The sequence below is a fragment of the Sprattus sprattus genome, assembly GCF_963457725.1.
Source record: "Sprattus sprattus genome assembly, chromosome: 14".
Taxonomy (NCBI): Eukaryota; Metazoa; Chordata; class Actinopteri; order Clupeiformes; family Clupeidae; genus Sprattus; species Sprattus sprattus.
Genome location: NC_137912.1, coordinates 23,787,302 through 23,815,022, shown reverse-complemented (window position 1 = coordinate 23,815,022; position 27,721 = coordinate 23,787,302). Strand labels below are relative to the sequence as shown.

Here is a 27,721-nt window from a genome sequence, read left to right as displayed (position 1 = left end):
AGCTCCCCAATACCAACCACTCTCTGCTACTACTGAGATTATAAAGGCCAGTACTAAGCCATACAGGCACAGCACAGAGCATCACATTTACACCGCTGGGCACTGTGATACTAATGAAGAAAAGTATATACTGAAAGTGTACACTTACTAAATTACGTACTAAGTATGCATTCTTTTTATATGTAATTTTGTGTGTGTGTGTGTGTATATGTGTGTGAATATATATATATATATATATAAATAAATAAGTACAATTACTTATATTACACATACACATACATACACGCTATGCTTAAAGTCCCCCTGGCATTGTTGTCAATACTGAGTCTGTTCTGTGCCATTTGAGGCTCAAGTGTAACTGTATTTCCCCCAAACACACTCCTCCCTCTCCAAACACAAGTTCCCCATTCAAATATTCTTTTCGCAGGGACCTGCAGGAATCGCCACACTATTGCACTTTTTCCGAAGCGAGGGATGCCCAACATTCCGGAGCTTAAAGGTCAGACAGAAACATCCTAACTCAGTTTTGACTGGGAGAATGAGCGTGTTCTTCTCATAGTGAAGTGTCCTGACGAGTTTCAAATATGTGGGACATTAAACAGAAACATTTATGCCCCATTCATTCCTAGCTTCCTCCTGCTCGCTCTCTGTTTCTCAACCGAAAAAACCTCGGCTATGCCAGAGAGGGCATGGAAGATGAGCACACAGGCACACGCGCACGTGCACACGCATGCGCACACGCACACACAATCTGGAGTGGTTCCAGGTTTGAAGGTGGCAGATATGAATGTCAACTAAAGTCAATGAGCGAGAGCAATCGATGTCCCAATTGGAAAAAGCAATTAATACCAGCCTGTCAATCTACATTCCATGAAGCCTTCTGTCCTCTTTTTCTTATTTATTTAATTATGTTTCAGATGACAGAGCATTGTCGTGCAGGTTTGTCAGCTTTATAATACAGGTTCATGGCATTCACGCAACAGATCTGAATTCTTCAAATTGTGAAGGAGTTAATTATGTTAAATACTTTTTGCAAGTGTGCAGTTAAACTAGAACATCCAGATGACAGGCTGCTGAGGTACTGAGACAGGTTTTATTTAATCGGTTCCAAACAAATAAACCTGCAGTCTCTCGTCAGTGGCCTACACATATAGCCAAGTATCAGTTTGTTTGTTTGTTTGTTTTTTCATAAACACAAACAATGCTTCAAATGCAAATGACTCCAAAAGCAAAAATCTAGCAGTAAAAACTAGTGCAGTGTATCAGCCTCCTTAATTTCTCCATCGTTTTAGTACATACTATTTACATTTAAGTACATACTTTTTACACATGAGGGAAATGCACTACAATAGAAGTGTGTAAGAACTACTCAAAGGGGTTTAACCTCCAGCAGAACTTTCAAGTGGCAGGAGTATAAAACTTTTCAAGTTGTGGTTTTTCCACAGTTTCAAAACAAAATAAAAATAGAAAAGAAATAATTTCATTGAGCCGACATGCTGCCTTTTTTCCATTTCAAACCAGTGAAAATATTTCACTTTTTTGTTAGCGTCACTTGATAAAGGCTTTGTGTCACCTAGAACTACAGTTCATGCCAGTGAAGGTGCTGCCACACAGCCAAGGGATTCGGGCAGAATCTGAAATGATTGAGACTCGACACGTCACTAACGTGAACCCCATTTTACAATAACATTATGAATTTGAATGTAGCAAAGTGCATCAGTCAAGTGAGATCTATCTTCACTGCTGCCGTAAAATCAGCAGGACATCAAACTAGTTTAGACGAGTTTAGGACGTCTGTAAAAAGAGCCCAGCTCTGTTGTGAGCAGTTCAGCTGAGCAGAGACAGCTCTGTCAGTGTCCGCATCAGTACTGGCACCCTGGCAATTAGTTTAAGAGCTCTCTGACAAAGGCCTGATGTGAAATACACTAAAATCTCATCTGACCTCCAGAGCAGCTTAAGGGCAGCGCTGAAACACGTCACCAGGGGAGGCATTAACGTGTGGATGGTTAGGAAGGGACCACTGCATTCACCATAAACATTAAAAATAAAGAAGTTGCACAATAGAATTAGTGTTCAACGCACACGCCCCTTTCAATTCTTCAACAAGCCCTGAACCTGAGACCCTTGTGTCACTGCCTCCTCCCGGGCCACAGGGGGCGCTAGAGCTTGGAGAGGAAGGGCAGTCCGTCGTACATGTCAGCCTTGAGCTTGAGCCACTCGGCAGTGCGCTGCACGACGCCCTTCTCCTGCGTCAGCACCGCGGCCGCCCTGCGCAGCTTGACGTCGTTGCGGTCGAGATAGCGCCGGCCCTCCTCCTTCAGGAAGTTGAGCTTCTCGCGCCGGCTCTCGTCCAGAGCGATGTCTTCGCTCATGAAGGGATTGAAGCGGAAGTAGGTGTCGGGCGGCAACAAGGCGTCCAGCATGGTGTGGACCTCTGGTGGGGCAACACGGGCGCGCGCGCGCACACACACACACACACACACACACACACACACACACACACACACACACACACACACACACACACACACACACACACACACACACACACACACACACACACACACACACACACACACACACACAGTGTTAACACCAAGTCTCCACATTCCAAAATTCCATCCTTTTCTGAACCAGTATTACCACTGGTGTACAGACTTTTCATTTCTTTACAACTGAAGGTTAAAAATGTGATAATCCTACTGTTGCTGGTGTTCAAACCATACACATGCCCTTCTCACACACACAAAGCCTCAACAACTATTGCTATGGAGGTCAGCGTTCTCTCAAAAGATAATTTAAATCGGAGGATCACATGCACTGAATTCTAATAGACAGCACACAATGACGCAGGGGAATGCTTCTGTGAGGATGTCATCTCTGTTCTGTGAGGATGTCATCTCATCACACGGTCTGCGGATTTGAAACCATCAACTCAGTTCAGATAAAATCCCAAACAAACATTTGTCTACAAAAAACGTCTACAAATGACTTGATGCGACTACCTCCAACTGTGACTGTGGAGCTGCACTGAAATGAATTGAAACAGCACCAGTCTCCGTAATGCAACTCCATGATGGTGGTCAGAGTGCTGACGGGCTCTTGGCACCTGATGGTAAATGATGCTATCTGACTGCAGAGGGGACCCAAAGGTCAGCCTGGTAATCGGAACTTTAAAAATAGCTACGATTACGTGAGTTGTTAATCCTCGCTGGAGAGGCCACAACCAGATGTGACCGGTGACATCTGTTGGAGTTTAACACTTTGTGTGCCAATGGCCCATAACTACATTTCACCGCTGCAAAAATAAATCCATGGATTTAGTTAATCCGTGTATTGTTTAAAAGTAAATAAATAAATATTGCCACGATTCAGCACACTAATGAAATGAGTTGTGGCTTGGTTTTAGGTATTTGACGGTGATCTTGAGATCAGGAGTTTGGATTTGTTTATTGAAAGTTCAGCAATATCTGTTGTGGTTTTCATGTGCATTAACATCCTGGATGTAAAAAACACCAGACAAAAATGAAAAAGTGAAAATGGTGGAGGGATGGAGTAAATGTCCTTTGGGGCCCAGGCTCTCATACAGTATTACACTTTAATGATAAACGGACCAGATTCATAACAAGGAACCAGCACATAATAATCGGGAAAAAGAAAAAAAAAACAATGGCAAGGCAACTAAAATTTGCATAAGATAATAGCATGATTTCCTTAATTCGCATAAGATAATAGCATGATTTCCTAAATTCACATGAGATAATAGCATGATTTCAAAGGTGGACAAGCTTGACATCTGGTGGGCTCAAAGTAAAAATTGTCCAATGAAGAAAGAAAATGTAAAACGCAATGTTTCAGGCTTTTAGACTATTGGTGCTTCCTTCAAAGAGACATGAAGACATGATTCAAATGAGAGCTTTGGGGCATGAGATGTCAGGTATGATTGAGCTAAAAGTGAAGAGGGTGCGGTCTTTATGTGCATCAGAAATGTTCATATAACATTATATTCATTAAGATAATGCTTTGATCCAAAACAGCTGAATTTACATGTGGTGTATTTCATCAGTAGGTGTATTCACGGAGACATAGGAAACTTCCCCACTGTGGTAGAGACGCAGAGGCACCCTTCTCGGAAGGTGAACCTGGAAGAAACCGGATGCAACTGGAGAGACCTCTCACTCACCCTCCGTGTCTGTGGCACTGCTGATGACGTTGGTGATCTTGGTCTTGAGGCTGGTGTAGGTGGCGCCGTTCTTGGCGCCTGTCTCGTAGCGGCCCGTGCCCAGAGACACCACACACTGCACGGGCGTGTTGGGCCACAGGTTCTTGCACTCGTGGATGGCCAAGGCAGTGGGGTTATTGATCAACAGGCCTCCATCCTGAAACACACAACGCATGGAATGTAGAACAGTAGAGTTGCAAGTTCACCAATACCCAGCCTGTCAACCCTGGAAGAGAAAGTAAATAAGCGGGACGCCTCAGCTCTGACATACACAAAACATGGAATTTAAAAAAGTAGAATGGAATAGCAAATCCATGTTCCTTGTTACCCTAAAGGTTATTGCATTTGTCACCCTGACTAGAATCCATAGCAATAAGTGTCTCTGTGGACGTTAGCGAAGCAGTCGATTGCGAACACAGAAAAGGATACTGTAAGGCATTGCAGTACATCCTGCCCGAGAATATGAGAACCAAGACAAAGCAGCTACTGTGACCACCAAACATGTGGTCACTCTAATCTTCCAAATGGTCATCTCATCATGGTGACAAATAAAAAGGTCCACACACTAGCATTGCTAAGGGTCAGGAAATCAGCTCAGGTGTAAGCAACAGCCACCAGTACTATAGAAATGGGGGTAGGCCCTTGGCTCTGTAAAGCACCTTGAGACAATTGTATTGTTTTGAATGGAATGGAATAAAAAGGAATGGAATGGAATAGGGAGGCCAGTGAGAACCATCTCAGGCAAAGGGTCAGAGAAACTTTATCATATAGGTTTCCAGACCTGATTGCATTAATTGACCTTAAGAGCCTAGAAGGTATCTTGGCTAGAGTCTGAGATGCTTGTTGGACTGCATTTATATAGTGCTTTTCTACTCCGAGAGCTCAAAGCTCAAAGCGCTTTACAGCCTCAGTAGGGCTGGGCGATATGGGAAAAAGTTATATTACGATTTTTCCCCCAAAAAAATTTCGATTTCGATTTTATATCACGATATGAACAAAATCACCCCAAAATTTTTTGGAAAACGTACACGCAAATACCCGCATTCTGGTGCATTTTACCATGTTTTTCTCTGAGATGTAAATCATGTTATCAGCATATCAAATTCACAATTGATATAGGTTTGGTGGCCTGATAATTATGTTGGCTACATTCAAACTGACCACCTCATTAAAGTATGACTGTTCAGGTCAGAAATGGCCAAATGTGTATTGAAACCCAAAGTCTTTAAGGATGGAAGCTGCCAGAAGTAAACGGTTCACGTAGGGGAAATAGTTTTCATACATGGCAAAGCTTGACAGCATGCCCAGCACACCAATGTTCATTTTATTTGTGGCATTGACATCATCTTTCGTGTGTGAGTCAAAGAGAGGTATACAAGTGAGTGACACATTAAAAAAAAAAAAAATCTTCTTTGGTGAGTGTGTGTTTAGTCGCTGCTGTCGTTAGAAAAACTGCCATTAGCTAGCTATCGTAGCCCGACCTATTATCCCGCACGACCTATTATCCCGCAAGCGCTGGTACACGTTACTTAATATTGATTTCGGTGTCATCCAGGATCGCAGATTTCGGAAAACTTAAGTCCCTGCCCAAAAAGGGTATTTCAATTAGCTTTGTAGCAAAAATGGCACATATACAGCGTATTGAAGTGTATAAGATAGTGTTGTAATACTGCGTGTACAAACCAGCCTGATACAAATAGTAGAATTTTGATTTCGCGACGTTCGGTGTAAATTCTTTTTCTTGTTGAGCTTGATTCCCAACGGCATTTTACATCAATGCGGGATAATAGGTCGTCGCCAACTTTGTTGCCATTTCGCGACTGTACAAAACAAATCGGAAAATACGTTAAGAAATGTTCCTGTTGAGAGTCAAACAAGACTTCGTGCATGTTCTACACACCTGTCACTTCTGAAATATGTAAGGTTGATTCATTAAACCATATTTATATTGATAAAAACATATTTGTTAAGCGGATTTTTTGGTGGCCCGCGGGATAATAGGTCGCGTTACTATAACGTTAACGCCAGATTAGCTCACGGTTGTTATGGCAATAACAATACGATTATAGCCAGATAATGTCCATTGGGTGGTCCGTAATTGTCCACTACAGGTAAAACTTGGGCAACTCTGACTTACTTTCCTCTTCTTCGAAAAAAAAATCCGTATGTCCATTTCTGTAGTCTGCTTCTAGCGCGACGCTCCGATCAAATCAGAGAATGAATGAACATTAATGATAGTGATGTGTCGTTCGTGAACGATTCGTTCATTTTGAACGAATCCTTACAACGACTCGAGAGTAACGAGTCCTCTCAAAAAAAGATTCGTTCTTTTTCTCGTTCATGACCGCGCATCGGGACAACTGGGACTGTTGCATTGGCTAAGCCAAGCAAACAGAAATGATTTGTTGAATGCAGGTCACGTAAAAATGATCCAAAGACCCGTATCCAAGAGACCCAGTCGGAAAAAGAACGAATCATTTCTGTTTCCTCTAGCTGACTGTACTGAGCATAGACATGTATAGATAGACACCGCCTCCACTGCTTCAGCCCGTTGCCTCGGCGAAACGCGTCGCCGCCATTTTGGGAAAGGAGCTCTCTGCCGTCAGAGGTCTGTCAGACGTGTCAAACAAGCGCAAGTTGCCAGGAGCTGCGGTTTTTCTGGATAAAAATCACGATAACCTTATACATTTCGCAACCAATTTCATGGAGTATTCAAAGGTTTATGCTCTACGTGAAGTGTGTGAAAAAGATTTGCCTCTACGTTACTTTGAATCTCGCTAGTCAAATCGCCAGTCATACATGTGCATGGGTCTATGATAAACGCTCACTTTTCTTTCAAAACTCGTGCATTTTGAAAATACTGAGAAGATCTATAAACTATCGAAATAGTGCTTCTTTAGTTACTAGTATTGACCATCATTAAGAGAAAGAGCATACATCAAATAGTGAGAAACTGGCAGTCAGTGTGTTTTTCATAGTTTAATTCCTTTTCAAGTATGTGCATTAAGAAACCTTGAACAGTGCAATTGGCAATACAAAGTTATTTCACAATTATATATTGTGTCAATTGCACTGCATAGATCTGAAAATGTTAAGAGCATGATTGTATATTATGTCAAATTGTACAAATGTACATAATATGAATATATACTTATACTTAAAATATATATTGTATCACATATTATATATATCATATGTTATTCCATTGCACATTATACTGAGTCATTATATTATATTGTATTATATATATGCTATGTTATTTATAATACAGTTCAACTATTGAGATGTGTAGGCTATGTATATATTGAGATGTGTATATTTTTACTGCTATAGAAATATATAGATTTTTTTTGTAGCCTAATGTTGATTTGTGAAATAACTGTGTATTGCCAATTGCACTGTTCAAGGTTTCTTAATGCACATACTTGAAAAGGAACTATTAAACTATGAAAAACACACTGACTGCCAGTTTCTCACTATTTGATGTATGCTCTTTCTCTTAATGATGGTCAATACGTAGTAACTAAAGAAGCACTATTTCGATAGTTTATAGATCTTCTCAGTATTTTCAAAATGCACGAGCGTTTATTATAGACCCATGCACATGTATGACTGGCGATTAAACTAGCGAGATTCAAAGTAACGTAGAGGCAAATCTTTTTCACACACTTCACGTAGAGCATAAACCCTTGAATACTCCATGAAATTGGTTGCGAAATGTGAAAGGTTATCGTGATTTTTATCCAGATAAACCGCAGCTCCTGGCAACTTGCGCTAGTTTGACACGTCTGACAGACCTCTGACGGCAGAGAGCTCCTTTCCCAAAATGGCGGCGACGCGTTTCACCGAGAAGCAGTGGAGGCGGTGTCTACCTATACATGTCTGTGGTACTGAGCCTATGCAGGTCACGTGGAAAAGGATCCAACGACCCATATCCGGCAGATGAACGAATCATAGATCCAAAGACACGGTTGTCAAAAGAACGAATCATTGAACGAAACAGACACGTTTGGCAAAAGAACGAAACATTGAACGATCCGGCAAAAGAACGAATCATTGAACGAAATACCCATATCCGGCAGATGAACGAATCATAGATCCACAGACACGGTTGGCGAAGAACGAATCATTGAACGAAAGACTGATATCCGGCAAAAGAACGAATCATTGAACGATATCCGGCAGATGAACGAAACGTTGATCCAAAGACGGTCGGGAGGTGAACGATTAGGTCATCTGCCGGATACAAGTATTTGGATCATTTTTCACGTGATCTGCATAGGCTCAGCATGGGAAGCTAGAGAAAACCGAAATGTTTCGTTCATTTTGACTGGGCTCTGGATATTTTTTCACGTAACCTCCATAGGCTCAGAAGAGGAAACAGAAAGGACTTATTAACCTAGTTCACTTCCGAGTGTCTATGTTTAGTAAGACGTGAATGATATTCGTTCACAAGAAATAATTACAGGTTTAGTTATTTTAACTTTTTAAAACTTTACTTACAGTTCAGTGCAGCGTAATTGTTTGCCGTGATCATTAAATGCTTATGTGATAATAAATGACCATTTCATCCAAACTTTCATATAATATTATTTGAATGCAGGAATTAGTATCTGCTGGTTTACATGTAGTAACCTCCATGAAAATATGATACGTATTTGTAGTGGACGTATTTACGCCAGTGAATTGGCTATAAAATTTAAAAATGTTGAGTAGCACCCCCCCCCCCGCTAAAATGAACGAGTGACTCGAAAAAAGATTCGTTCATTTTACTGAACGAGATTCAAAGATTCGAGTCGGTAAAATGATCCGAACTTCCCATCACTAATTAATGACAGTTGAATCTGCGTGCGTGATGAGGCTGCGTAGTACACCAGGAAAACGCGGAGTGGATTTATATTGCTGTGGGTATTCCCCACTGATAAAGTTGAACGGATTTAATTGTGAAGCAATGGAAAGAATAATGGACTAGTAGACCAGCAGTCACGCACGCACTATTTTGACTGCAAAAGTGGGGGGGTCGAAACGACTTGTTTTGAAAAGTGAGGGGGTCTTGTCCCCCCCCAATTACATTGTCGCGCAACGCCCATGGGCTAGGTGCGGCGCTGTATTCGCGGGTCTGTGAAAACATTGATTTTTTTTTTTAAGGCGCCGTCTAATCGAACGTCTCATTTAAAACCGTAGAAAAAAATTACATCGCGATTAAAATCGAAATCGAAAAATCGCCCAGCCCTAAGCCTCAGACATCTACACCAATGGCAGAGGCTACTAAATAATTGTCAGACTTTAATCGCACAAGCGACACACTGCACACGTGAATACATGGAGGCGACTCAGAACACACACACACGCACACGCACACGCACACGCAGGCCAGAGGTCGTTTGTGCATTTATCTACTGCATTTATCCCATCCCTGACTGTCCTTCCTCCAGGACCCCAGGAGCAGTGGGCAGCCTTTAGGCGCCCGGGGACCAGGTGAGGTGAATCCTCTGTCTTGGTCAGGGACCGACGAAGAGTCCTTGTTGCATGTTTTTTCTGTTGGAGTTCTAAGTGGAGGAAACCCCTTGTGAACACGGGGAGAACATGCAAACCTGAGCACTGAAGGTCTGGGGAGGACCTGCCCTGCCACCGTGCTGTACTATCTAAGTTGCCAACCTTTGCATCGGGAGTGTTTAGTGGTTCAGTGTCTTACTCAAGGAGACTTTGTAAAGAGGAGTCGGGATCGAATTAGCAACCTTACTTACTAAACGACTCCTCTACCTCTTGAACCACTGTCACCCTACTGTCGGAGTATGTTTCCGGAGTAAGACTGTAAGGATCAAGAAAAATATCAGAATTTGCCAGTCTTAAGCTTTGCTTTTGAGTGAGCACCTTGGTATTTAACCTCTTTTTTTCTTTTCTGGAAAGTTTTTACATAGGGACACCCCCCCACATACACACACACTCGGCTATCATTAATTCATGACCAGTGTTGTTAATGGTACATGTCCTGGTTTCTCCCATTGTTATGGTTGCCTGTCTGATCTCTTTTTTGTGCTGTGAAGCCTCTGGATTGTAGGTGACTTCAATCAGGGGCAGATGATGTGGAGGCTACTGGAATATCAAGTTGGTGCACACAGATCCAACAGAAACACAACTGCATGTACATCAATTTCTACAAATGCTAATGCACAACCCCATGCATACACTACAAAGATGAGTATACAGATTCAACCACAGATTGGCCTACTGTGAACATGTAAGACACAAACTAGCATCCTCGTGTAAAACAGCAAAAGTAAAACGCTTAGTAGGGCTATTACAGAATCTGAACCCTAAACATACCTATCACACACAAACACCAAAGGAAAGCTCAAACACGTAGGGCCCCCTGTTTTAGGCGGTGCGTGTGTGTGTGTGTGTGGGGGGGGGGGGTCGGCTTTGAGGTCTACCAATTACTGAGCGGAAGCCCTGGGGTGAGGGGTCCGATCTCCATAATTCACCAGGAGAGAGAGAGAGGGACAGAGACAGGGAGCGACAGAAAGAGAGAGAGAGAGAGAGAGAGAGAAGAGAGAAGAGAGAGAGAGAGAGAGAGAGAGAGAGAGAGTGTGTGTGAGTGAGAGTAAGAGATCCGCAAAGTCTGACATGGTTTGAAGTAAATAGATAGTGAGAGAGAGAAAAAGAGAGAGATAGAAAGAGAGAGAGAGAGAGAGTGGCAAGTAGGGAGTATTAAAAGCCTGCCGGGCACATGGTGAGACATGAGAGGGTGGTTGTTTGGTGGGGGGATCAAACACACAGGCTGCAGAGCTCATTACAGAGGCAGGTTTTGGGGTTTGGGGCGGGGGGTGTGGCTTGGAGTATCCCAGGAGGACCCAGCCATAGGGGGCCATGTGGAGCCATGCCAAACTCCTCTCCTCTCATCTCCCAGCTCTCCCTTCCTCTTCTCTTCTTCACTCATTCCTTTCCTTCAGTAGCTTTTTCTCTTCCCTCATGTCATCTACCATCCCTCTCTTCTCTTTGGGTTCCTTCTCTTTGGGTCTCCTCTTCTCCCACATTCCTTCATCTTCTCTTGCCCTCACCTTTCATCCCTTGCTTCTCTTCTCCTCCTCTCTCCTTTCATCTCCCATCCCTCCCTCTTATCTTTACCTCTCCCCTCATATCCCTCTTTTCTTCTCCCCTCATCTCATATCCCTTGTTTCTCTTCTCCTCCTCCTCTATCCTATCACACTCTTGTTTTTTTACTCCTCTCTCCCCTCCATCTCGTCTCCTCCTCTCCCATCCCACCCCCCTTCCAGCTCATCATCCCTCGTCAGCACCTGCGCCTTGTGTTAAACTTTAACCTTGTGTTAAAGTGAGGTCAGGGTGGAGTCAGGAAGGAATGAAGGCACGACCTTTGAGTCTGTGATCAATCTGCAGCCGGTCCCAGACGAGCAGTCACTCATCAGCACCAACATAACCATCACTGACGTCAGCTCGAGTCCTCTGACTTTCTCTCGTCTCCGTCTGACAGAACAACATCAATACTAACTGCCACAGCACCCGTACAATCACATGCACGATCATCAACATCAACAGCGTTTATGTTTATTACCCAACCCTGACCACTAAACCCATCATCATCATAATCCTCCTCCTCCTCCTCAGCATCAGCACCATCAGCAGCAGCAGAGCAAGCCACAAGATTGAGATCAGCGTTTACACGGACATCTATTAATTTGCCATTCCCTTTCAAGGGCTTACAGTGCATGAAGTCAGTGATGATGTGAATACTGAATGCTTGACAGATATCCTGGTCAAGGCCAAGCAACAATAAAAGTACCATGTGTCTAGTATTCATAGATAGATGGGCTATGTTCCTACATCTTCATCTCAGGAGCCATCTCACTTAAACACTTTTATACACCATCTGGGTACTATGGTGGTACAGTTGTTAGGGTCGCTGCCCTCCAAGCGGTCAACCCAGGTTTGTTTCCCGGCCACCGCTGGACGCCTATGTAAGCCACTTTGGAAAGAAGCATCTGCAAAATACTGGACCTTTACTGCTACTAGTTTGAGTGATTAAATACCAGACTTTTACCCCTCTTCTAGTTTGAGTGATTTAATACTGGACCTTTTTCTTTCCTAGTTTGAGTGATTAAATCTTTCAACTCTGTGAGGACGAACAGAGGACCACCATTGCATCAAATGATGCAAAACTTACATCCAGTTTTCAGAGGAAATCCCACCAGCTTATAAAGGAGGAGGGGGTTTGCGAGTTTGAAGCCAAAATGACAGAACAAATTATTTACTCCTTATTAACTTGATGATTACAGCAGTGCCGGAGACAAAACATACAAGGTCAGGGAGACTCTGGGTGGCAGCCTTAGTCATCCCGTCTTTGTCATGTCTCACACATCCTGGAGCCTGTGACTAACCCCACACACACGGGGCATCTAGTTTTTGGTCCACCGCAGGGCACTTTTGTTCAGCGCACCATTCCCCCATTCAGTTCTTCACAATGTATTGTCACTTGGAGCGGATGCTCTTGTCTGTGAAGTGATTGATGTCCATATTCAGACTGAGCCTGAGAGTTGGTTACAGTACTTCATTGACGGTTGGCTGGATGAGAAAGGCTGGCATGCTCAAGAAACCCAAATATGCATGAAGTCAAAAAAGGTCCCAGGAGTGCTTATATGGGTTTTCTCTGTTTCGTTTCTTAAGTGGTTTTCTTCATGAGGTGGGGTGTATTAGGAAGATGATGAGTAACATGTGGGAGGTCACAGGGTGGAGACTGCAGCCAATAGGCATTCAGCGTTCAGTCATCTTCTGCGTTTGAAAGACCAGTCACCAGAGCAGGAGGGGCCGCAAGCCAAGAAGGCCCTTACAATTCAAATGCGCAAACACACACACACACACACACACACACACACACACACACACACACACACACACACACACACACACACACACACAGATAGTAAACACCCATTTGCAAACACTCACAGACACACACACACACTTGCATATAAACGCACAACCAGCACTTTTAAGATGAGCACTTTCCCCCGGCACAAATGGCATATTCATTTCCAGTGCGTTAAGGCAAACTGAAATCAGAGCATGGTTTGCTGAATTCTCCCGGCTAATGGCAGTGCTTTTCCCAAATAAGCACAGTGTCTGCCTCAGGCACTTAGGAAGGGTGGGGGAGCAGATCACAAAACCAGGGTTTCTGTGTGTGTGTGTGTGTGTGTGTGTGTGTGTGTGTGTGTGTGTGTGTGAGCATCTGTCGGTCTGTGGCTGTGTGTCTGAGTGCGCGTGTGTGTATACAAAGTGTCATTCATAATGTGCATATTGATAATTAGGGGTGCATGCAATGCTAAGGGATCCAAGTGCAAAGTCTTCAGGTGAAAGAATGACGTAAGTAGCAGGTGTTAAGTAGCACACACGCGCACACACACACACACACACACACACACACACACACACAAGCAATCGGTAAGGCACTCACACACAAACACACACAGGTATGCATAATGAGTCCCACACACACAAACATGCAGGTATGCACACTCAGTCCCATACAAGTACGCACATATGGTCCCTCGCAAGCACACACACACGTACACACACACACACACACAGGTATGCATATAAGTCCCACACACACAAACATGCTGTATGCACACTCAGTCCAAGACAAGCAAGCATATGGTGCCACACAAGCACACACACGAGCACACACACACGCACCGAGGCATACACTGGCTACTTCAAATTGAGATGTTCTCTCCTGGAACAGAACCTGAAACATGACGGTGGGGGCGGTCTGGAGTTTGAGCCCAGTGTTTAGCTGTGGGTGGATGCCTCCACATTTCCCCAGAGGCCCCAGCCACTCATTCATTCATACTTCCGTTTCTGATATGAAATGCACCGCGGGACGCCAAGCTCATTCTCCGCATTAGATACTGTGTCTCTGTGTGTGTGTGTGTGTGTGTGTGTGTGTATGTGTGTGTGTGTGTGTGTGTGTGTGTGTGTGTGTGTGTGTGTGTGTGTGCGCGAGTGTGGTTTGTGCGAGTGTGGTGTGTGTGACTGTTTGTTGGGCCTACACTTGAAGAGCAGCATGAAAGAACACAATGAACGCGCTTAAAACGTACTGGTTTCATAACAGAGACAAGAACCAAAATGAATATCAATTGGAGCAAAGCGTTGGTCTCATGAATATAAAAATCAACACAACACATCAAGACAGAATATCAGTAGATCTTTCTAAGGAATAAGAGAGAGAAAAGGGGGAGGAAGAGAAAGACAGAGAGAAAGACTGAGGGAGATACACAGAGAAAGTGAGAGAGAGGAAGAGAAAGAAAAAGAAAAACGTTGCTGTAATTTAGACTACCAAGCCAGACACTTTGGGTGCTGTGTGTGGCAGGGTCGAAGTGCCACTTCAAAGTTGCAAGTCCACTCTAAGGACAGAAGACTCTGGAGCTCCTCATTAACACTGCAGAACCCAGCCCCAGACCGAGAGGTCCCGCCACTCAACAGGTCTCAGTGCCAAGTGCATTTGCATTTTAATCAGACTATATGGCCAACACACACACACACACACACACACACAGACACACACACACACACAAGTTGCACTTAGTGGAGGCCAGCTCTTAGCGCTGAAAGCTCTGATTAATAGAGAGAACGCCTGAAGTCCACTGCTATGCATTTATAAGCAGGGTTAAGTTGCCCTCAAGGCTAATAGCGTGATATTACTATTGAGATGAAGGGAGCGAGGGAGAGAAGGAAAAGGAATGAAAACAACCGGGAACGGCCTGTGGATCACACACACAAACACACACACACACACACACACACACACACACACACACACACACACGAGGCTTAACTCAAAACAGAGTTAATCTCCCAGACCCAAACAGGAGAGGTCTCTCCAGAGGAACACAAACCTCAATAGCCATGTCAAACTAATTTATACACTAATAGATTCAAAATCAACACTGATATGAGAATATATTCAGATCTTTCTTTTTTTTTTAATGATGTGTGTTAAAGAAGGGCTTCTGTGTATATTACGATAACCAAATAAAGAATATAGGCCAGTCCTTTTAAAATAGAACACTTGCTGGATGTTATTCCCTGGAGTGTTATTTTGCCTTAAATATCTCCGTGCTCCCCTGCACACTCCTTCAATGTCCTCAGCTTGTGTTCACACGCTGGCCAAGATCATCCGAGCAGTGGCTTAAGGCGTTCAGAGTGGCGCCAACAACTTTGAAGTCATTGTTAAAGTTGCAGAAACTACATTGCACAGCTGAAATGTAGGTCTTTAGTGTACGTAAAAGCAGTGGTCCTCAAAGTGGGGTCCGGGGTCCCCTGGGGGTCCACAACACGCAGACAGAATGATTTGATATAAATTATAAAATTGTTCTATATCATTACAAAAACGTAAATCTACAGATGGGGACCATGTGTGCAAATAAAACAGGCATATTGTGTCCATTACTCCCACCCACGTTAACTTTGGACCAATCGAAACTCTGATGTGATGGATTAATTATGATATTGTGTGATGACACACTCCATTCACTCCAGACACAAGGAACTGCCCCTGCTGCTTAGCTTGGCTTATTAGCAAGCGAGCTAGCTGGAGAGCATGGGGAAATGTTTGAGTCAGTCCACATCTTCCAGTGCTGCTAAACTTGGTTTTATTGAGAACAGCCAGGGGAGGCCAAAATACGTCATGTGTCTTCAGGAGCTAGGGAAGGAAGCCATGAAACGAGCCAAGCTAAAGCAACATGTGATTACAAAGCAACGGATTCAAATTGAAATGCGTTGCTCTATCACTATGAAATGGGTCTGAAGTATTTAGGTTGAAAAGTTTAAGAATACAAATCCCATTGGCATAAAAGGTAGTAAGCATATGCCTAATCTGTATTATGATATGATATTATGATTAATACACGCCATAAAAACAGACAGGTGGCATTTTGCTCTGCCAGTCCATCATCAGCTTCTGCCTAGGGTCTCCACTTTGTCCTATGAACGTATTCTAGAACAGTTCTAGAACAGTTCTGGTCGTTTGATACAGTACCCATTCACCAGAGATTGTTTTTTCCCACCCTGTCAATTTTTTAAAAAGATTTAAAGGTCTGAGAATACATTTATTATAGATAAATGTCACCATCTGTCTGTCTGAAAGCAACAGCTTTCTGGAATCAGTGAACCAGCTGCTGGTTTGGAGGGGGGGGGGGGGGGTGCTTCAAATTGATTGTGTACCTGTCAAATGTGCGGTGCAACAGTCACACTCATAAATCAGCAATAACTTTCCAGAATTCCCATCTGCGCTGCGCTGAATGTAACCCATTCATCAAGCGTACTGGACTTCTGTCTTCTGCTCTTGACACAGACAAGGGCCACTTTGTGGGCAGGCCCCTGTGTGAAGCCAGTGACGAGCCACAGGAGTCGACGCTGGTGTATGACATGTCCTCCAACGGCTCTGGGAACAGTGAGGTCTGGGGTGATTCATCTTGTTTTTGCCCCAGCAGATAGGACATTGTGGCTTGGCCCAGCTCGAGACGCCTTCAAGCGGCCCCTTAAAGAGCATCTTGGGGTGAGTCAGTCAGTTCATCAGAGCAGAAGGGGTGAGTGAGGGACGGCTAATGCTATGCCAATGCTACGCTGACATGAACTTGTGCCAGGCTAGCCTCAGCAGGCAGTTTATGAGTAAGTGAATGAGTTTGTGTGTGTGTGTGTGTGTGTGTGTGTGAGTAACCTCATAATGGGTCATCAATCTAGTCAGCGTACATCATCAGGCACTGGGAATGAACTTCAGTGCCATAACTTCTGAATCTTGAACTGGACTGGGACTGTTTCAATAATCAGGGCACAATCGGTCACAGAGGCATCAAGCAGAAGTTATTTCCTCTGTAGTACATGTCTATACCTCCACCTGGCAAACCAAACTGAATTTGCCCAAATGTGGGCCAGGTCAGGCCTAAGTCTGGTTCTGATTCAGTGGGTCATTTAGGTCCAGCTATGCCCCTCGAACAAGCTTCTATGTAAACAACAACACAACTCAGGGTGGAGTGTCTGCATTTCTTACCCAATCTATTAGTTCCATAAATATTCCCTGAAGGGGAAAAAGAATATCAGTTTGGTGCCATTTCTGTGGCCGGCGAGTCACAAACGCACTACAGGACTCGCCTTGTCTTTCTGAAAGGGTCTATTATTAGCTTCCATTCCCTCCTGAATTCTGAAGGTGATGCTACACAGGGCAATGTTTTGAGCAACATTGCTGGGCAACGCTGTTCGGACAATACATTTGCATCATCAATTAGAACAATAGGAACCAGTCATTTGACTGACCAGTAACATTGCTTTAAAAACTAGGCCCGTGTATGATAAACTTAAAGGGTGGAACTCTCATCAAATTCATTGTGAGATCACACTGCACCACTCCCGCATCCCCAAATAGCTCGTAGCACAATTAAGGACAGAGTGACACAGGGTGGAGCTGTAGGGGACACTGTAGGGGATCCTCTCCTCCTCTCTTCATGCCATTCAAAGGCCACTTCAGGAGAGCGCTACAAGGCCAGCCCAGCTAACCCACTGTTAGTGCCTTATTGGGAAGAGGAAATGATTTAGAATGGCCTTGATGAGGGCTTGCCAGGAAAGGTCCTCTTAGAGAAAGGTATTGATCTCAGGGCTGATCGCTTAAGAATAGGTGTTCCTGTTCAAGACTGATTGCTTCCCAGCAATCTACCTAAACACTGACCAGAGAACAGGCATCAGTGTATGGGTGGGAGGTTTGAGTCAGCGTCTAAACTGATTAATCAATACAACCAAGAGGCAGACATACGATGAGTGTCATTCATCATCAATCCAGTACTGGACGTTTCCACCTTGCATACTGATATAAATTGATATTGCATCAGGACCTCAAATAAACAAAAGCGAAAGTTCTAGAAATGACTGCAAGCACAGGCTGGCTCTATAATGACAAAAAAAAACACAAACAGTGGCGCTTGAGCGGGGGTGGATGGGTGACAGAGAGAATCCAGGACCGGGACTGACAGCCCTTTACACCATATCGTCTCACATGTCTGGTGGAGACTCATCATCCCCCACTAAGTGGGAACACTTAAAATGGCCAGGCGCCTTCTGACATCCCTGCTGCTGCTAACCTGCTTCCACTTTACAGTCCTGCTTACCTGGTGGAGGTCATTGCCCAGCATGCACTCCTGGAAGAAGCCCGGGGCTGCTGAGGAGGCCCGTATGGCCTGCCACAGCTTATGCTGGCAGCCCCCCAGATAATGGGAGCGCACACCCGGCAGCAGGTCGTAGTTCCTGAAGACGTAGGCCTTCAGAGGCAGGCCACGGTTCACTAGGGTGCTCACTGCTGCCACCTAGGGGACAACACAAGCTACTGACTATGGAGAATGTATGAATGCTTCTTAGGTGGTGATTTGAAAACACACCTGCATCTGGTTCATTGGACAAAACACTACTAAACAATGTTTCCTTTTTTTCCCAAAACGCATAAATGTTCTACCTAGAATACAATAAGATGAATTTTAAGAAATCCTTTGGCTGTCAAAAACATAACAATGGGATAATAGCATTTGACACTTACCTTGGGACATTTTGGATTCTTGGCTGTGTCAATCAACAGACTAGGACCCATTCTCTCTCTGAAAAAAAATAAATTAAAAAAACATATATACTGATGCTCCACATGCAATTATTACAGAGAAAGGAGATAAATACAACCAATAAAATCAAGCCAGGTTTGGGGCTTAAAAAAAAAAAAAGTACACACACACACACACTTGCTCTCTAAGAGGATTACCCTTTGAACCCAGTACTACTCACTTCAAGATATTCTCCCATATCTCGCTATCGTAGTACGCATGGCTCCAACCCATCTTCACGGTTCCCACAATGAGGTTCTGCTTGAAGACGTCGGAACCCAGTTTCCTATACATCTCCTCACACTCGTCCAGAGGGATTTGAAACACCCCTACCATGAAAGCCAGGATGGCACCTGGAACACAGAGGTCAAAGGCCACTCTTGAACAGGACAGAACACAGAAAATTAAATATTATTAGGGCAAAAGGAGTATATCAAATGAGCATGGTCACTATACCAGCAGAGAACAGACACAGTAGAATGTAATGCTCTCCATGCTTTGCTTGGCATAAATGCTTTAGAATATGTCCGTCATGCCAGAGGGACAGGGGCAGGGTGACGTACCTGTACTCACTCCACAGATGTAGTCAAACAGCTGATAGATGGGTTTGCCCGTCAGGGCCTCCAACTCATGCAGAGCCTGTAAGGCAACCAAACCCCTGGAAAATGTCCATTGGGTAAATGTGAGAAGTTCAATATGCATGAAAACAAAAGAATTCACACTCACAACACTGATGAGAAATGTATGTATATACATGAACTTAACAACAATAAAGATGCATATCATATAATAATTAATATATTAAGTGAATGTATGCAAACATAACAAAAGCCTCAGATGAATCCTGTTCTTTTCTTTAAGTTGTCTTAAATGGGTACATGACACTACTGTAGCCATTCTGTTTGCAGGAACACAAGCACCCATTAAACATATCCCTTCGGCAAGGAAAGAACTGATTTGGCAAATAGTATCGATTAAATACTCTTTAAGCATATTTGTGCTTGCTATATGCATAATAGTAAAAAAGGTAAAGGTCTGATGTTTAGCAGATGCTTTTATCCAAAGTGACGCACAGACAACCTGCAGCAATCAGTAAATCGAACCCGGGCCAACTGGTTACATATACAACAATGCCAACCACTCCCCCACCACGCCATGAGTGTACATCTGTGTTATACTGCATTGTGATATACTCTATGACTGTGGCATGTACCTGGTTCCTCCTCCATCGATGGACAGCACTCTGATGCCACGCCCTTTGACTGGGTCTGTGTAGCCTACGACGGCCAGAGCCTGCCTCACAGCCGCCTGCAGGCCTGGGTCCCGGGCCTGCCTGAGTCGCAGCAAACACGAGATCACTCGCTCCTGCAGAGGGGGAGGCACAGAGGGTGTTAGGTCCCAGCACATTAGTTTGTTTAACGGTGTGTGTGTGTGTGTGTGTGTGTATGTGTGTGTGTGTGTGTGTGTGTGTGTGTGTGTTAGGAGTACTTGCGTCTATCAGTGTGTGTGACAGATAATAATAAAAAAAAGATAATCTGGCAATCTAGCTAATGAGAGTGGCAAAAGCCCCTAAGAGCAGACTCATTGAAACACAAATACTGTCAGATTCACTACTGCCACGCACACGCACAAACACACATGCACGAACACACAAGGGCACACACAAGCGCACACACACCTTGACGGCTACCCCTCTGGTCTCTGGGAACTCCAGTAGGTGACAGGTGAGGTCCTCCACTCGGCTGACGGTGATCTTCACATCGGTCACTCTCTGCAAGGCCTGGACTAGAGCCCTGGTCCTGTTGTCCACACTAACACGAGCTCTGATCTAAACAAGAAGCAAAGAAACACACATATAAACATGGTGATGTGGAGACCCAGTTTATTTTGTACTTTGTATAATTCTATGGATAATACATTTTGACAGACTACCCTACCTCCCCTGACCCGTATTATTTAAGTTCTTAACGGTCATGTTAGATTGACTGAAATTAGTTCATCTAATGGACTTCCTGTGTGGACATTTATAATGTGAGGGTTAGGGTCCTACCCTCTCTCTCTGAGACAGTCGCCTCTGGGCCTTGTCCTCAGCCTCCTTCTCCTCTTTGCTCTTCTCCTCGCCTTCCCGGGGGTTCACCTGCTCCGAGCTGGACGGCTTGTCCTTATCAGCTGCGGCATTCTTGGAGTCGGCCCGGAACTTGGGGACGAGGGGGGAAATGTAACTCCCCACGAAGCTCTGCACACTGGGCCTGGGGTAGGAGAGGTAGTGACTAATACCCTTCCTGGGGGAGGCCGGTTGCACTGGGGCAACATCTTCGGGCTTGGGTGCAGTTGGTAGGGTGGCAGGGTCGGATGTGGCTGGGGTAGTGTGTTCGACAGCAGGTGACTCAGGGGAAGTCTCTTCCGCCCGTTTCCCAGCCACTGGCATCAGAACAGGTGTGTGGTTCCGGGGAAGGGACCGGGTTGGGTTAGCCCCAGGTGCTGAGGCTGCGGGATCCGGACTTCTCCTCTGCTGGGCCCACTGCTGCTCCACAGGTTCTGGTGGTGTGTTGCTGCCGAAGTAGGCGTTGACGTGCTGGGAGAGGTGGCTGTAGGTCTCGTCCATGTTGGTGGAGAAGGCAGCCGGCTGGAGGCGCTGTAAGGTCTGCTTGGCCACGGCCGCAGACACGGTCCCTGCCTGTGAGGCGAGGCTGACCTTCAGCTTCTCCCTAACCTGGATGCGTGGCACCTCCACCTCCTCCGCCACTTCCTCCTCGTGCCTTTTCTCTCGCTCGGGTGTCTCCATGGTTAGGCCGGGCGGCACCGCCGTTGCCATCATGGCAACCGTTGCTGCCTCCTGCTCTGTAGGGCCATGCAGATGGACCTCAACGGTGGCGGATTTGCCGGGTCTCAATCTTGTGATCTTGGAGAGAAGGTCCGTTCCGCCGACTGCTTTGGAGACGGTGTCCAGCGTGCTCCTGATTCGGGACATGCGTCGGCTATTCTGAGGGCCTGAAGTGGGACACTTGGAAAGAGACCGTTTATCTGGCCTCAGATCTCCATCACTGATGTCAAGTTATGGGTTTGGATGGTGGATCTGCATCCATTTACACATTGTGGGGAATCATACCTCTTTGAAGTAGCAGAATGACCATTTTGTCTGTATTCCATTGAATAAGATACTAGACAGAGTTAGGGATCTTTAGCAAGTAATGTCCACTGTTTTATAGAGGGCTGCTTTCAGTGGTATGTCCAACAGGATCCTGGCACATTATTCCAACAATACTGGACATCTGAAAAACTAGAACATCTAGAAAAGAAAAAAAGAATATTCATTACATTAAAAATGATTTGATGATAAGACGTGTGTTTAGTTGAAGTGTGTGCCACAACCACATGCGGTCACTGACAAGGACTTGGATGACCTGTTTACTGTCACTATGGTAACCGTTAGCACTACTCACAACTTCTCCAGAGGCTGACCGATAAATATAAACCTGCAACACCTAATGTTTGAACGTGCCAGCCAAATAAAAGGTTGGCAGTTTGAGAGTATTATTTTTAACGCAGCGCCATGGACAACTCATCTCATACGGTGACAGCACACGAAATCGTCCAAGATGTCATTGAAACCGCACAGTCCATCGTTGGCTGCAAGCCATTAGACCAAGGTGCTCTGTCTGACTACAAGATGAAGAACATTAATTGGGTAACCTACAAAAATTTCACAGTTGATATCGGGAAAAAACAAATTGAGGAGTACATTAAGACATGGGAAGTAAACTCGAGCTGGCTGTTCAGTCTAGAATTTGTTCAAGAGAATGAGTTGGAGTATCAAAACCAATATCATTACAGAGCCCAATGGAGCATCCCAAATCGACGAACTCCAATTCCTAGAGGAACTGCGTGTGTTTTCTTCGTCATCGAGATTTCCAAAATTAAACCACAAACACTACCCGTGGAGGTGTACTTTTCCGTGGAATCAAATCGACTGACACATCGTCCAGGAAAGACTAGGTTCAGAGAGAAGTGGCTAACGGACGTCATCGAGAGCAAGGCTTTCCTTCAAGATGACATCAACTTCTAGACCACCATAGCGAATGATAATTTATTCTTGATAGTGACAGCTAGCTAACTCGAATACTGTATTTCCTCCCATAAGCCAACGCTCAGGGGCCTACAATAGAACTTCTAACGACAAAATGCTTTAAAATACTTAAAATGCTACTTTGCAATAAAGCTAAGGTGTTGTCAAGTTACCTGTTGTCAAAGACTGGTCAATTCAAAAAATAACACCGCTATTGAAAGCATTGAACACTGGCTAGTCTGTCATCCTACATAATAATAAAATTGTTTTTAAAAAAGTGGAAACTTCCGCAACTTTTCGCAGTAACGACGACAAACCAATATTACAGAATTAGCAACTGTGTTGAAACGTTTAGAAAATATAAATCATAGTTTGCGTGCAACATGGCAGGAGGAAACAAGACTGCAATTTCAGCTTGGTGGCTATCCGGTAGTAAGTGGATGTTAGCTTGGGGTATAAGTAAACATGCAAGGCAGAGTATGCCATCTATCGCAAGCTATCAAAATCTCTTTGATTTAAAGCGTCATTCTAAAAATAATTCGACTGACTTTCATGTGTTTAACGTCATTTCACTGATTGTGAATCTTTGCGGTTTATTGTAAGGTAGGTTATGTTGCAGGCATTCGCCGATGGACTAATGTTATCAGCTAACGTTACCTATGCTATGCTATGCTATTACTGCATCCCTATGATACATGGGGAGTAGCTACGTTTACATAACATTTATATCGACAGTCAGTTTTATATACAGACCGTCGGTTAACTTTGCTTTAACATTATATACGTTGCAAACGAGGCCTTTGGCATTAACAAGGCCATTGCTTCAAGAATAATGTATAAAGCAAACATACCTTTTTACAGTGTAAATAAGCAATGTCGCTATCTAAAAAACCTCCGGATTGCAGGTGGATTTCAGTTTACAGCTATCCTAGCTGTAATAGCTAGCCCACGTTTGGTATGGTGCAAAGTCTCCTGTAATATGTAACCATTATCATTGCGCGTGTACTAATTCTGCCATTATGAAGAGCAATTAACACACGACAGTTTCTGTTATGGCCTTTCACCTAGGTTTCACTGCATGCGTTTGTACGTGATTCTGAGCGGTTAACTCCTCCCTCTGAGAGGCGAGGTTTAGCAAATCAGTTACGCTTAACGCTATCTAGCCAGGCTGTGTTGAAAGTTCACAAACAATGGCATTGGGAGAGATGACATCACACCATGCTTGCCCAGCGGTGGTCATGATAATAGCCTAAATAACATGACACTGCCGTTAAAAGCTAAGGCCAACCCAAAACTGTGGTCTGATGTCAGTATCTCCAACCCTTAATAGCCTGCAGTAGAAGAGACGAAAAAAAAACCCTCACTGATCTTTCGATTAACGTCACATTATGTTTTTAACAATATAAGCCAACTTTAAGCTGTAGATTCTAGCTGTATTTCATAAAAGCTATTGTCACCCTGTGTCTATTATTGGACTGCCTCCTACACTGGTTGCGCCTTACACTGAGTTATAACGTTTTCGAGCAGCAACTTACTTATATTGATAGCTGTAGTATCAACAAGTCAGTCAATTAGTTAGCTACTTAATCAATCAGACAATTTAATTTAATACAATTGAGTCAGTTACCCACTCAATGCACATAAAAAGAATCGACAGCAACCAAAAACATCTACATCTCGTCTTGGTTTTGCGGCCATTTGCACACGAGAGGGCGACAGACTATCGTATGGTGCAAGAATAAAAACCATCAAAATCCTGTCACAACTAGGCCTGAAATGCTGTATTCAGTGTCAGGATATATTATTAATGAAAAAAAATCCTATTTTGTTAAGCATTAAGAGGGGAAATTAAAACATCTCTATAGACATAGCCTAATAAATAAATATCAGATTTCCTTACTGCCGTTTATTAGACAGAACACAAATCATAATGGCTTTAGCCTACTGTAGAGCAAGGATCTTACATGCAGACACAACACAGCAGGCACTGTGGTCTTGGTTCTTCGGTCCCGGGTACAGTTTGGGGCAGACTAGGGACATGGAGGATTCAGTGTCCACCAGGGCGCGGCAGGGGATACCCTCCAAGCCACAGCTGCGCTGCTGGGTGGCGAGACGCTGGCGCTAGGCATTGTCATACGAGGGGGCCCTAGATATGGTGCGTCTGTAGCACCCCTCGGACTGCTCTGCCGCCCTGCAGGGCCCCTGTCTTAGCTGCTGAGAAGCTGCCTCTGTGGACTGACGAATTGCCTCCTCTTCCTCCTCACTGTCTTCCATGTTGACTTGGCGCACACAATGGTTGGAATCGAGAAAACCACAAAACAAATCACAAAACATGCTCGACTTGCTCTGCCTCACTCAGGGCCGCAGCCAGAGAGCTGGGGAAACTTAAGACGAATGAGCTCCCAGAATGCTGCTCCAGATGCATCAAGATGCATGCATACCCATAACGCAAGCTCCTATTGATCGCTGTCAGCAAATGTGGGAAGCCTTTTTTGCACACAGCGACAGTTTGCCTGCATAGGTGCCCAGGCACTCTCTCTTGCTGCCTCAGTGGATCCAGCTCGTCAAGTGCATAAGCAAACACCTTTTGATCAAAGCAGCGCTGGAGTGCTGTTCAAGCTTGCTGCCAGCTGAACTTGCACGGGGGATAGTCTCAAGCGGCGCGTCGTTGAGCTCTGGTGCGGCGTGCCCATGGTCACGCTGGTGGCTCCCAGTACCTTCCACCATCCGCTGCGGGATCGCTTGCTTGCCCGGTCACTTTGGACATTTAGTAGGTAATGGCAGGGGAGCAAGGATGTTGTATGCAGACATAAAACAGTGGGCAATGGTGACAAAGACACTAACGCACAAGGGAAACTCACAGGGTGAAAATGGGACATTTAAGCTCAAATGGGGCATTACAACATTATACAGGAGCATTTACACACAACACTCAAGCTAAAATGGGGCATTTAAACATCATACAGGAGCATTTCACATAACACACAAGCTAAAATGGTAACAGAAATACATGTTTACATTAACACAGGCTAGAAACACAAGTACAAGCGAAAATGGAACATTAAACAAAATGAAACATTGACAGGCTACACACTCTGCATTATAAGCAAACTAATTTGCACACTGTTTTACGCACAGAAATACACATGAGAGCACACATCTCCACTGCACGCTACAATACACTGAGCCTATTAGTCAGACATACTTTTCAGTGCACCCCACGTGAAGTCCTCAACTTATATTTAGTCAAAATGTAACCTAAGCCCAATACATTCAAGGCCCCACGCAGAGTGATTGAACACGTTCTTTCATTTTCCCCCTCATCTTGTTTCATTCCCCACTTGGTGTTTACAATAGATGATATGAAAAAGAAGAAGATATCTACACTAGCGAAGATTCCTTGGTCTTTTAAACGAGCCCTGGGGGAGTTTGTGCTCTGATACTGGCAGAGTGTGGAAATATGACTCACCTCATAATTGCAAATCACATTTTGCAATAGGCTCTGATCAGTAGGCTGATGGGTGCCAAAGGCCTTTCTCTTCCACCCCACGCCTAAGGATGGAACACGTTCTTTCATTTTCCCCCTCATCTTGTTTCATTCCCCACTGGGTGTTTACAATAGATGACCCAAGTAATTGTCCGCTACAGAAACCTAGTTTGTCCCTCATGTTGTGTTGCATCATGGTTGTACATGGATCTAGTCAGAATGGACTGGCCTGATATAAATGTAATTTTAGTTATATACTGGAAAAAATGTTAAATTACTTGTGCTTTTGGTTGGGGACTTCGCACAGCGGCCAAACCTCTCACTATTCCATGCAAGAACTCATACCTAACAACCTAGCCTAAGTAATATAACACAACAGGGTATACTACAGTCAACCAACGTACAGATACTTAACATCAAAGATGCCTTTGTGAGCATTTCACTGGGGTTATATAGCGGGCACCGTCCTTCATCCGTGTTTTGCTGAATTATGCCCACAACATCTCCAGAAGGTTTAACTGCGGTGTGCCGGACACTCACCCTCCAAACACCCAATGGGTGTACATGTCAAATACATCAACATCAGAGACATCAACTGACACACCTCAAGATACACCCAAGTATTTACTGAAAGACTACCCCACAACAGTCATGATCAAATGCCTGTCCAAACGGATTCTTCAGCTGTACGTAGGCCCATTTGCTGGTGGCTCTAGTATGCGACAGAGCGCATTGCGTCTGTCACGCAAAGTAGCGGTTTCCCGCCAGATTATGATCATTGTTTTAAAGATACTTTCGTATGGCTACAAATAAGGAACGATTGATCAGAGATGGGCAAAAATACATCAAAATGTATTTTGATACAAAATACAAACTACCCCTCAAATAAATGTATCAAAATAAAATACAAAATACTGTTGCCAGAAAATGTAACAAAATACAATACATGTATTTTGTATTTTTAAAATATAGGAAATACTTTTTCTGAATTTTCCGTTTTCCTCCAATTTGGTATAGCAAAACATTCAGGTTTGGGCTATACAGTGGCGTAACGTAGTTACCAGAGGCCAAGGTGCAGGCTGTTATGACGGGCCCTTGTCAGTGGTTTCCAAACATTTGAGTCCTGTATCCTTTTTTTCTCATGTTTGTAACCGCCACTGCCGCCGCCACCACGCCCCTCCCCCCGCACACATATTCTGCCTATAACACCTGTCAGTGTAATTTTTTCGCTGAATATGGTATACATCAGTATTTTGGGCAATGTGACTTGGCAATTCAGACTATTTAGATTG

General features: G+C 44.3%; 1 protein-coding gene across 1 annotated transcript; it reads right to left on the bottom strand.

Moving 5' to 3' along the window:
- Positions 1 to 862: 862 nt before the first annotated feature.
- pnpla8 (patatin-like phospholipase domain containing 8) lies at positions 863 to 24,011 on the bottom strand. The gene is made up of 10 exons (XM_080850995.1): positions 23,794 to 24,011; positions 20,927 to 22,165; positions 20,555 to 20,704; positions 20,090 to 20,241; positions 19,440 to 19,534; positions 19,058 to 19,229; positions 18,819 to 18,876; positions 18,397 to 18,591; positions 4,184 to 4,379; positions 863 to 2,434 (listed from the first exon to the last, which is right to left on the bottom strand). The coding sequence occupies exons 2-10, from the start codon at positions 21,845 to 21,847 to the stop codon at positions 2,160 to 2,162; spliced, it is 2,214 nt and encodes a 737-aa protein (XP_080707121.1). The 5' UTR covers positions 21,848 to 22,165; positions 23,794 to 24,011; the 3' UTR covers positions 863 to 2,159.
- Between the last annotated feature and the right edge of the window lie 3,710 nt (positions 24,012 to 27,721).

Excerpts from the sequence above, each read along its gene's own strand:
- pnpla8 (XM_080850995.1), bottom strand. The coding sequence starts at position 21,847 with ATGTCCCGAATCAGGAGCACGCTGGACACCGTCTCCAAAGCAGTCGGC. Across the intron at positions 19,535-20,089 it reads ATCGATGGAGGAGGAACCAG|GGGTTTGGTTGCCTTACAGG; the intron begins GTACATGCCACA and ends GACATTTTCCAG. Across the intron at positions 4,380-18,396 it reads TGGGCAATGACCTCCACCAG|GATGGAGGCCTGTTGATCAA; the intron begins GTAAGCAGGACT and ends TGTGTGTTTCAG.